The sequence below is a fragment of the Hippoglossus stenolepis genome, chromosome 2, assembly GCF_022539355.2.
Source record: "Hippoglossus stenolepis isolate QCI-W04-F060 chromosome 2, HSTE1.2, whole genome shotgun sequence".
Taxonomy (NCBI): domain Eukaryota; kingdom Metazoa; phylum Chordata; class Actinopteri; order Pleuronectiformes; family Pleuronectidae; genus Hippoglossus; species Hippoglossus stenolepis.
In genome coordinates, this window is record NC_061484.1 from 17,861,444 (window position 1) to 17,873,891 (window position 12,448).

The 12,448-nt window shown below is 43.2% G+C and overlaps 1 protein-coding gene across 4 annotated transcripts in view; it reads right to left on the minus strand.

Annotated features, from left to right (window-relative positions):
- Nucleotides 1-12,448, minus strand: part of dlc1 (DLC1 Rho GTPase activating protein) — an 80,546-nt gene that overhangs the window by 17,379 nt on the left and 50,719 nt on the right. For 3 of the 4 annotated variants that reach the window (XM_035167053.2, XM_035167052.2, XM_035167054.2), the window contains one exon: nucleotides 812-883. In XM_035167053.2, the coding sequence (XP_035022944.2) occupies nucleotides 812-883 (72 nt within the window). Of the gene's footprint in view, nucleotides 1-811; nucleotides 884-7,160; nucleotides 7,494-12,448 lie in introns of those variants that run through there. The other variant, XM_035167055.2, reaches the window with a different exon arrangement.

Here is a 12,448-nt window from a genome sequence, read left to right on the forward strand (position 1 = left end):
TGCAAGGTGCTGCAAAATCTGCACAGTGATTGATCGTGGTTTGCACTTTTGTGTTGCTGTATGAAAAACAGCCTCATCACCTGTGCAGAGACACAATGAACTTCCTGTTCGAATAGGAAACCTTTCACAGTTAAGTGGCAACAAGCAATGAGCTGTTGACAATGGTAGTTTAGTCCTGCTGTCATCGTCCTGTAGTTATGTAAGGGCAGCTGGTATGCTCATGGTATGCCTTAGTGTCTATATGGAGTGTAAAGAATGCTTGATGTATTTTGATGAGTGAGTATTTAAAACTCAAAGGTCGGGCAGAGCGTTCTTTCTCCACCATTTGCCGATGTAAGAGTAACTTGATTTATGTTTGTTTTAACAAGCTAGTAAAGACCTCTGGTCACAATAGAGTTACTACATAAGTTACATTATCGTTAATGTTTGGAATATACTAATGTGTGCTTAGGTTCGCTGTGGCTTTAGTTCAGAGTAGAGTAAATCGACAGTGCTGAGAAATAATACAACAATTACTCCTCTGGAATGTATGTGGTGTGTGTGCATGCACAGGCACAAGTGTGAATTAAATACTTTGTGTGCCTGACAAAGGATACAGTGGTTTTTTTAGCTAAACATTATCAGCTGTTGACTACCAAAGGGGTGTGGATTCACAATTAAGAATTTTTTTTAATTGCGAAAGTTGGTGTGGCAAAATAGTAACCTGAAGTCACAGCATGTAAGCTGGAAAATCTGTCTGATTATGCCATGATTCTCCATCTAACTGGTTTTCCCATAGCAATGAGCTCTGGTCCTTAATAGGGGGTCTTACCTTCGTAAAGCTGGGCGTACTGTGGGAACCCTGCGGCCCGGAGCCAGGTACAGGCCTCTTTGGCTTCGATCTCTGCGGATGAGACAAAGTGGAGCATTACAAAGGCGTTTAGAAGCTGTGGGAAACACTTCAACCCTTCAGACATAGAATAAAGTAAATGTTTACGACACACACATAGAAGCCTACAGAAAAAAAATCCCAACTATACACACATTAACCAAACCTAAGTAAGATTAATGACGTACTCTGATACAAAGGCCTCTTCTCACCTTTTAAAAGAGACATCATTTGAGGTTGTTCTCCAAAACTCCGCAAGCAGCTTATCAAATGCAAACCCTTTGACCCTTTTAGCTATCTCACACTTGGTCACTCTCCTCTCACATGCTTCTAAAGCTTGAGCTCAAACCATCATTCGTGCAAATTGTGTTAACCCCCTCACACGCCCCGAGTGTGTGCCACTTAAGCTCTTTATCGAGGTACGGCAGAGGTTTTCGTTGTTCACACAGAGCTCTCCAGCAGAAAAGGATCGCTTTTTACCATATGACACAACAGTTCCCATAATAATTAATGTGTTACTATGTGACTTATTGTAAACATATTTTTCTGTATTTGTCTTTTCCTTTAACATTTAGTTAATTTATTACATAGGATATTTTATGGTTTTATTGTTCAACCAGCCTATATTCTTCATGAAGCCAATTAACATGATATGCTAATCCAATGTTATTACCTTCTGTTAGTGTTTGAATGCAGGGTTGTGTTTCATGGGAAGGTCATCTCAGACTTTTTGTCCACAAGTGCTTTTGCCACAGTCGAACATGTTCACAACACTCCAACACAACAAACTCTTCCATGTCCCTCTTTAAACACGAGGTGTGACATTTGGGCTTGTTATGCTAAGTACTTCGCCTGAATGTTGGTGTCCGCTGTGTGTCAGAGGAGCCATGCGGATGTCTCCCAATTATCTGTGAAAGCCCTTTAGATGACATATGCCAAATGGTCACCCACACCCCAGTGTCCTCAATTGCTCCATCACCCCTAGAGCCAGCAGTCTGACGACAGAAGACAGACAGAGACATGTCTCCAGGCCTGGGGGCACTGACTTTACAATGTCTTCTTTAACAGAATGACACCAAGTACAAATGTTGCACAAGCTTGAGAAAAACTTGTAAACAAAACCAGTGGAACAAAGGCAGGAAAGGACACTGGTAAACCATGGATGAAAGTGACGACATGTAGACTGACTGCAAAATACCAGCCGATCCCATTGACAAGTTTGTGTATATATATATATATATATAGTGTGATGGAGCATATAGTAACCACCAGTAAAGTGAAGCAGAGGAGATTCTTTTATATTCAAAGGCCCAGTTTTGCAGTTCCAACTCATTTCAAGGCTGAATTACATCAATGAATTGCTTCTTTGTATTTAAGCTGAAGCTCAAGAACACAAGCATAAAAGAAAAACAGAACTCAACTTAACCGAACAGCTGAAGGCTTTATAGTATTTTGGTCCATGTGGAAGTAATACAGAGATAAATGGGTTATAAATAAATCTGACTGAAATTGACTTCATATGGACAAAAGATAAAGTACTGCCAGACAGGTCAGAAAAGACAACTGCAGAAAAGGTTGTGGGCTCAACAATACTGTATATGAGCATTTACATACTGACAACAAGCCTAGACGGCAGACAAACCCACGAACAACAAGGTGTGACACAACGAAGCAAGGGTCTCCCCTCTGCTACTGCAGGGGGCTAAGGACCCGCTGAAAGAACTAGCGACATCAGCATGAACCCAAGTGTAAAATAACACATTAACGTGTATGTTGCAACACAAAAGTTGGTTCTATTTTTACACATGGATAAGAACTGGCACGTCTCCGACACCAAGTCTGTGTATTGAGCCTTGTATTTCTGGAGGGCACCCAGAGGAAAGTAGAAACAGAGGGCTTATTAAAACAACATTCGTGAAAGCAGGCGCTGTGTGATTCTTGTGTTTGCTTGTGTGTGTGCACAAGCAAGTCTGTGTGTGCTTGCAACCAACCTCATGTTTAAAGACAAACCATTCAGAAGACAGTAAAGCTATTGAAATGCAAAGTAGACATACAGACACATGGTTAGCTTTCCACCCCCAACACCATCACGAAAAAAAAGGGCAAGGGGATCCAATAAGTGCCTTTAGAGGGAAGATATCCAGTGACACACCCCACTGGTCAAATCTACTTTAAAGTGAAATAAAGTGGACACTGTGCCGAGGGAATAAAATAATGACAAAAGGTGAATCAGACTGAATGATATTTGTCACTGCACCATATTGTGTCTCTGTTAATTCACAGAGGGAAGCTAGAAAAAAAGTCTATCTTTTGTTTGGCTGGAGGAAGTGGACAGGGGCTAGAGGGACAAACAACCCAACAACAGAGACACAACACATATACATCTGGAATCAAACACAGTTGGCTCAACAAAGCAATAAAAGAATATCCCAGGCATTCCGGTCATAAAAATGTCCTCCAACAACACTCCGCCCAATCCTTCGATAACTTGAGATTAATGAGGGTGTTTAATTTTTTTCTCCTCCCCACTGTCCACCCTCATTCCTCAGCCCTCGCCAGGGAACTACCTCACTTCCTCTTCCTGCTTCCCTCGCAGGAAGAGAGCCGAGCGGTGGCGGCCGACCACCCGGCTGTAAGGCCCTGCCTTCGTTTGTTCCTGGCCAGATAATAGGCGGGGGAGGCAGCCAAGACAAACATTGGCTCTTGTGATTGTGTGTACTTACCAAAAGTCCTCAAAGCCACACCACACCGATGACTTACAGCAAACACGTATCACTTAAATATGACTTTTCTTTTCCTAACAGTTACCCTCGAGTAGAAAAGGGAAGTTGAACACCTTGATAACCGTCTACATGTGGCGGGTTCTCTGAAGTACAACAGATTACAACATGACTTTAAGGTCAACTACAGCACTGAAAATACTAAATGTTTCAGCAAACTAATTATACTGCATTTGACCACATATTCCCTTATGTGCAGGATCATTTCTGGAACAACACACTCTGGACACATTACTCTTCATGTTTAGATTTCACATAGAAGCAACATGAGAATAATTACAATAAGTTCAGATATATGTAGGTAGTCTAAAATAAACACAGGCTAAACTCAGTCAGCCTTTTGTCATTTCAACCCCAGTGACAGGAAAACCATACGCTGACATCACCATTACTTAACTGCAATTGGTGACCTTCGGTCAGGAAATCAACCAAACCTTTTTCCTACTTGGCCATCACTAGTTGCGTTTCTGGCTAGGAGACATTCAGATAGACAAACAAACAGGTGGGTAGATCATTAAGTGAATCAGACCAGACCATAACTCCTGGTCCTGCTTTGGGAGCCACACAGGATGTCTGAAACACGTCCGTCAGGCGGAATAAGGGTGAACCTCACCAGCACAATTTAATCTGAATGTATTACTTTTACATGGACGTAACTGCAGAGGAATCCACGGTTGTAATGAAAAAGTTGTGCATTATCTCTGGCTGGTATGAATGAGAAAAGTCAACACATTGAGACACACTGCTTCTCAGTGGGAAAGAAAGATGAGAGCAACTACATAGATAACATGACTAATAAGAGCCAAGCTGATGCTAATAAACATTTCACATGGATCACGAGTGGCTTCTCTCCGAACCTTTGTCCAAAGGTGAACTGGTGAGTCGCCAATCAGGGTTAGGCTTCACCCACTGGCGGGCAGTTTTTGACTTCTAAAATTATCCATGATGGCGGTTCTTTGCTTTCCCTTCTCCTGCCCTCACCCTCGCCTCCTCTGATCTCTCTGCTTATTTCAACTGCTCGCCCCTTCTCTTCTCTCCTTTCCTGTGGCAGGAAATTCTCACAATTGCCTGCCAAAGTTTCCCTCCATCGCAGGAGGCAGCGGGGTCTAGCTTGGCTGAGTCTGAATGCTCAGCTCCACTGGGAGTTTGTCAGCAGCTATAGCAAACAAAGGACGCTGCAACCCACCTCAAAGGCTGTGCTCCCTACATGGCAAACTGGAGGTCAAGAGTCTGAATACAGTTATCACTGGAGCTGGGTCTTTGAAGTAGGCAGATTAAGAAGAATGCTTGACTAACAACTGTTGTGAATTGAGGTGGCTTATCTGGAATTACCCGATCATCGCTGGGTCCCAAGAGTGCCGACTGCAAAACCGCCCAAAAGGCAGGCAGAGGATTCTTATCAACTCCAGGTCTGAGTGGGTCATTCTGAAGGAGCTGCAAAGTGGGTCTAGACAGGTGATGTGATAAACCAGCCCAGACTCCGCGGCTCAATTGTAATCTACAACAAGCAACGCTAGGAGTCTGGATGCTGCCAGTGTTTGTCCTTCACCTTGGAGGTGACCAGGACGAGCTGTTTGAGGTGCCCAACTTTAAGAACATGTTTACCAATTGGTTCATGATCTAATACTTTGGGAAACAATTTCACGAATGATCACAATGTCAGCTTGTGTCTGTATGAAAGCATCGAGAACAACTGGAGATAACAGGTTTTTTTGAATGTGTCCAATGTAAAATCCCTCTCGTACTCTACTGGAATGCAAAGACAGACGATGACAGATTTTTTTTCCTGATGGGTATCATATTTTGTGATTTCACGGCTGAGACAGCTGGCTGTTCGCTGAGAAGGCCTGGCTGTTGGCTAACTGAGACGCTGCCAGGAATATCACCATCTGGCTGGCCTCAAGCTATGCCCCCTTGACACACACACACACATAATGAGGTTACAACCATGACCCATTCCAGTTATCTACCACCAGCCGGTGCAGGCACGCATGCATGGACACATATGCATGCAACCACACAGCTGGCCCAGATGGATCATCGCAGAGCTAACCCCAGAGTCCCCTCTGCTCCCTGATGTCATATTTATTCTCACACAGAAGGCCCTGGCTGAGGATCAGGTGACCAGGCCCATTCAAAGCCCCTGATAAGCTTTCCATGGCCAGACAACGGCATACCTGCCAGGACCTTCCCCCCTCTTGATTGTTATCTTTTCTACAACAGATCCCAGCACAGCTCGGTACCTTCAACACAGGGAAGGTACATGTGAAAATGAACATATGTTTCTCCTCACAGGACATGAAGAAACGGTGTGCCAGCTGGATGTAAACCTTTCAGATAAGGCATCAGCTCACATCCTGCCTCACAAAAAAAGCCGATGAATCACTCTTGTTTGTTCACCTCTGCCCCAGCTCTACAAACTACCTATATCTATCCTGGACTGAAAGATATAGAGAGAAGGCTAGGTAACCCCTGTATGGGACTTTGTAGAAGTATGGCCACAGTGACATATCTCTTCAATAGCACAATTGACCTTACAGCATGGTGGCTGGACATCTGAGTGTCTTTGAGCCTGTTGTTAATGGTTATATGGCTCAACTGAACTCCACTGCAGCTCATATCTGTGTCAGACCTGAGGCAGCTGATAAGGAACCATGTGTTGGTTTAAACAGTTGAAACAGTTAAGACAAAGAGCCAACGGCCACAAATCAACTGAAGTCTACCAGTGCAGGACAGAAATTTGACTTTTATACAGCCACAACACACATCCCCTAAAATATTCCCTGTTGGCAAAAGGTCGGAAGTCAAGCAAAAGGCTCAGACAGTTAAAACAAACTGGAGGCACTGAAATGGCCTGAAAAGTGTCACAGACTGGTACTATACCTCGTGTTAATCTTAAAAGACACTAAATACGACTTAGGCAGGACATTACGGTTCACGACCCTGTCTCCACACACCGATCGAAGTTTCATTTAATCCTATTGAAACCTTCGAGGGGAATCGTGGTCCGCTACAAGACTTTCCTGAGTCTGTGCGTAAAAGGATTTTCTCTACGCGAAGAATTGTCTTAAAATCAGGAAAACATTATACATAGGGTCGTTTGTAACTTGTGTAATATACAATCAATATTTAAACAGGATATTCAGTAAGTTTGGATCAGGGCTGGGGACATTTGGAGACGCGGAGGTCTGCGTAAAGCGGGGGAGATTTCTTATCTGACAGCCCGCAGCGTTGCGCGATAAAGACGATTTAAAGAATGTTTTACTCGAAGGTAAAATTCAAGCAAACCTCCAGACTCTTGAACATGTACAGTAACTTAGAATAAGCACATGGTAAAGTACAAATTATCTCGAGAAGTAAGCTATGTTTTCCTGGACAAACAGGAAACCGCTTGATTGTATGGTCACGATTTGGCTACATTTTACGCAGGAAATCACCGTCCTCATCACCAGCCACCAGTCATTTTCATTGATTGATTTTCTCGTGGTATTGATATTTTTATTAGGACTTACGTGTTAATATCATTTTCAATGTCTCGGTGGCGACCAGCCTCGGCTCTTGGCTGCGCCCCGGCAGCCTCCGACTGTCCAGTCAGCTCTTACTCCGCTGCTGGGGACGAAGCGCGCATGATAAATCCAGAGCAAAAAGAAAAACTCAAAACTGTACAGTCGGCTGCACGTGTCGTCTGATTGTTGCACGAGACAGTAAATCCATGGTTATAATGTGATTTGCAATAAAAACAGGATTCCGGGATTTCCGACTGACTCCAGCTCAGTGCGCCTCTGAATGAAGCGCTCCGCGGCAGCAGGAATGTGAATGGAGAGTTGTGTGATTCAGGCTTTAGGAATGGGCAGCTCTGCGGTGACTCCACCCCCCCCAGCCGCTACGCTGCTTCAGCCCCCCCCTCCGATAAGGAGCTGGAGACACCCAGGTCCACTCAGGGTAAACCTCAGCAGTCCATCATGTGCAGGGGAAAGTTTTGAACGACTCCAAGACAGATAAAGACGGATCTTATTTTGCCTCAGAGCGCGTTGATCATGGCACAAAGCTGCTGTATTTAAATGGTGGTCTAGTGCCTCCTGTTCCTCTCATATGTCTTGTTTCTCCCATCATTTTATCTATTTTCATTGTCCCTGTGTGTGTGTGTGTGTGTGTGTATTTATTACGAATTTCACCTACATAAAATCGAAGGTGAATCTCTGGCTCCCTGGGATTCCCCCTTTATTCATTCCATCCCCTGCCTCGTCTTGAGCCTCAACCACCTCCCGTATAATAGGCTGCCATCGACTCGGAGGCTGGTGCCGTGTTTGCATATCATTAGAAAGCAGTGGAGACAACTGAGAGACGCTCCTTTGTGACCCGAGATTAAGTCTGAAAAGCGCAAGTGGCACGGTGAATAGAGAGCTGCTGCAGGTATGGTAATGCCTCTGGCTTTGGCTTTGCCTCATGCTCCTGACGCTCAGGTCGACTCTGCAATAACAACTCATTTTCAGAGGGGGCAGGTTCTAGTAAGTCATGATAATCAATTTGTTGGAAATACACTCTGATGACCATTTGAAACATCTAGAAAAAAGTGTCACTGTAAGGATTTTAGGCAGCAATTACAATGACAAAAGGAGAAACCTATACCTCAAGGCTATGAATTCGTATTTTTTGCATTTTATCTTAAAATCCAAGCTGTGGTTTTGGATATATGATTTAAAATCTCATTAAAATAAAGGCTTGATGGTAAAACACCTAATATAGTTTTCCTGTTCCCCCCTTTCCTCTTCTAGGAAATGTTTGATCGACGGTTTTTCCTTCTCAGTGACCGTCAGTATTTGGCATGAGTTGACTGTGTTATTGCCATAGCAACACACAGGTGCTAACAGGGAAAGAGAGAAGTCACCACGTGGCAGGGAAACGCATGAAATCTAAAGCTTGAACTGGTGGAGTGGGGGAGAGGATGATGCAGAAAACCCTGGCTGATGTGCAGTCTGGCTTTTGGCTGTAGTGCACCCGCCCCAGCTGACAGAGGAGTCACATGTGATTCACCCAGAAGAGATGCTGCACGCTGCCAACTTTCAAAGAGCGCAACATCACGAGTCTTTACAGAGCAGGCATTCATAAGAGGAGACACTAATCATTTCCAATTTTTTGCATGCAATTCTGCTGTGTCATCACACCGATTCTTCACTAGTTATCACAATTATCTGACCATTGATAACAAGTATGGTTTGATTCTGATGCCATGTTTTAGAGGTCCAGAAAAGACATTTAAAGACACAGGATTTTCCATCTGTGTTCTGTATCTGTAATTTATGTGGCAGTACTTATGGCACCACAAAACCCAAACCATGAATTAATTTTAGTTATTGGTGCAACATATATGACAAATAGTTTAATGGGTTTAACAGGAAGGTAAACATCTCCGGCATCTGACCCAAACTTAACTAATGCCACTATATACTTGTGTGTATAGCGTTTAGCAAATAGATACATAGACATAGAGCCTGGCATATTTCTTTAGTTGTAAAAAAAATGATTTACAATTTTGTCTGTTTCATATTTTAAGTAAAGTGATGTGATTTCCCCAAGCCTCTTATTTTCACACATACTTCACATCTGGAGCGACACAAACAGAAACAAAGCCAATGAGAACAAAAAGTTCAACACAGCAGCTTGACAAATGTACAGTCAATTGTTGAGGTTAAGTAAAGCACACTGTAAGTACTATGTCAACAGATAAACACCAAGATCGGTGCATACACAGGTTCAGAGAAAACGTGACCTTGTGCTCATGTGGGCTCATAAAATTGAGGAAAACATTTCTATCCTAAATCTGTAACCTGAAGGAAGATACGGATTATAAAAGGCTGTTAGTGTGTGTGAGAAAGATATGGAGGACACAGAGAGAAAAAAAGCAACGACAAGGAGAGATGAAGAGAGATTACCAAACAAGGCCAAATCCCCGAGTCACAATATCCGACCACCCAGAGGTTGCACCCAAAACCCCAACCTACCCTCGCCAGAGACGGGTCAACCACCCTCCGCAGACGAGGGGGGGTGTCACGCTCTCAAGTTGTCTTGTGGAGATGAGTACAAAATAATGCCAGCGGTTGTTGATAAATGTGTGTGGTAAAATGTGAGAGATCAGACGAGCAGACTGACACTGCTGCCAGTTGCTTATGGGCAAATGAGTGTGCCTCGACAATTTTCATTCATCAAATCTTGTGAGTCAAGAGTCAGGCGCTTGTTTGGCTCGTGATACGCATACGGATTAAATACACGCATATAATAAGGGCTTTGGACAAAAGAGAGGAAATGCAGAGATGCATCAGTGTTACCACAGACAGACACAAGGGATTAGAGCTGGTATTAAACATAAGTTGGAACATAATGTTGGAAGGGGAAGATTTAGTGGATTATTGCGTGATTCATATAGTCAGTTTCACTCATGTCTCAAGCTGTTCTAAATGATCACATCTTATATATATTGAAATAAAAGTCCAGGTGTAAAAGTAAAACCAACCACAAACATTTTATTGTAATAAAACGGGCCTTGTTAAGTTGTTGCTGCTGGGTTTGTTGGGTGAAGCTACTGTTGTAGGTTGTAAACTTTACAGTGTCACCTCTGACCCCAAAACACAGAAGGAGGGACCAGAGGAGAGAAATGGAGAAAGTGAGAAAGAGAAATAATTAAAAGAATTTATAACTTTATAAAGACACAGATGAAATGAAGAGAAGACATTGAAAAAGACAAAAAAAAAAGGACAGAAAAGAGAGAAGTAGGAGGATGAAGATGAAAGATTCCCCCCCCTGCGACGGATAGACCTCCTCTGGGTTCGCCTTGGGGTTTACGCTCCCCTCTCCAACCATTCCTAACCCCAAACAGCGGGGCCAGGTGAGGGTCAGCGGACGGACGTGTCAGTCCAACACACACACAGACACCCAAGGCAATGTCAACAAAGACTTGAGACAAAGGAGATAACCAAATTATGAGTCTGCAAAGGTCACAGTGGCCGTCCTATAAAACAGATGAACATGTTACGTGTGGTTGTGTGTAAATGTCTGCAAATGCCTCGACTCTGATTTCTTTATGGTTGATATAGTTTCTGATATAAAGGCCAAAAAGATGCACCACTGGCAGGTAATTACAAACAGGGAGGAGAGGAACATTTATGTATTTATTACATACTTTTCACTGTTTACTACTTTACTTGGTGCATGTGCTTGTATTTTATTCAGAGGCAGGGTATAGAGGGATAGCAACTTTTATTCTGCATCTAATTGTCAAAACTTGGATCTAAAGCCTCCCGTGATAAGCTTGTGTCCTCTCCACTGATGCAGTCTGAGATAACGACTTTAACTGCTGTGTGTGAGTGTGTGTGTGTGTGTGTGTGTGTGTGTGTGTGTGTGTGTGTGTGTGTGTGTGTGTGTGTGTGTGTGTGTGTGTGTGTGTGTGTGTGTGTGTGTGTGTGTGTAAGCAAAAGCAAGTGGGTGAGTGAGAGGGGGGACTTAATCTTTTCATAACAGGAATCTCTAGAAATAGCTCATCCATGGTCTTGGGGATCAGCCCAATAAGACACTGATTATAGAGAAAGAAAAAGAATGAGAGAGAGAGAGAGAGAGAGAGAGAGAGAGAGAGAGAGAGAGAGAGAGAGAGAATGTGCCTCCACACACACACAATGGTGAGGAGGAAATGCAGGGAGACAGAGGCCTGGACCAGCACACACACACAAACACACACACAAACAAAGGAAGTGTGAAGCAGACAGCGGGCCAAATGCCTCGCCGACACCCTCTCCGGGCTTTGATGGACTGACCACGATCACAATAGAGACAGGAGCCTGACACACACACACTTAAACAAACAATGAGTCGCTGCTGTACCGCCATATACTTTTCATCCATGATGCTGTGGTTCTTTATGTTGGATCATCTGCTTATCATTGAAGTTTCACTCGTCCAACACATGCAGCAGTGATGGTCTTTTTAGACCGTGCACGAGTACACAAAACAAAAACGAACTCTAAAGCAAGAAAAATGAACCACTGGACATCGGCTGTGTGCAGGGTTAATGGGTTCTTATGAGTCTTGAGTGTGGTTTTGTCTGCCTGTCCACTCACATTTAGTCTGCACAGCTTCCCATGTTTTAAATGAATGTGACTTAACTGAATAACAATTGCAAAAAAACACCAACTTTCATTTTCAATGACACTAAGTAGGTTTAAACATACAGTTGTAACTTCGGCCGCAAAACAATAAGAAAAGACCTAGTTTTTATTGGATTTGTGCATCTCTCTTCAAAGTATGTAAATCAACTCCACTGTACATTATTCTTGCTAAATGTTTCTGTGCACAAGAACTAGTGTCCCACAACAAACCTGTAGATGAATAAGATCAAGATCAGCGTGTTCATATACCTGGATGGATCTTTAAGCTCTTACACAAAATGACTGGTGGAATCTGTGCTATCAAAAAACTCTACCTACGGGGACATTGGTACATTGGCATCCAGAGTTTGCAGAGTTCTTAATCAGTTGGCTGTAAATCTTTTGCTTTGAGCATCAGTAACATCCTAAAGGAGTTAAATCACTGTTTCTCTGTAAAGCACAACCATATGTGGCTCCTGCTTAACCTTGGCTCTTAGACAATGGAGGGGAGAATTACTGGCCAACACTAATGTGCAAATGCTAAAGCAAACAGTGTGTAAGTTAACTCATACACACACATCTGTTCACCTACACACACAGCATGCAAGTGTGTGCAAAAACAGTCACTGGTTGTAGACTTACAGAACACAGATTGCATAATTCTC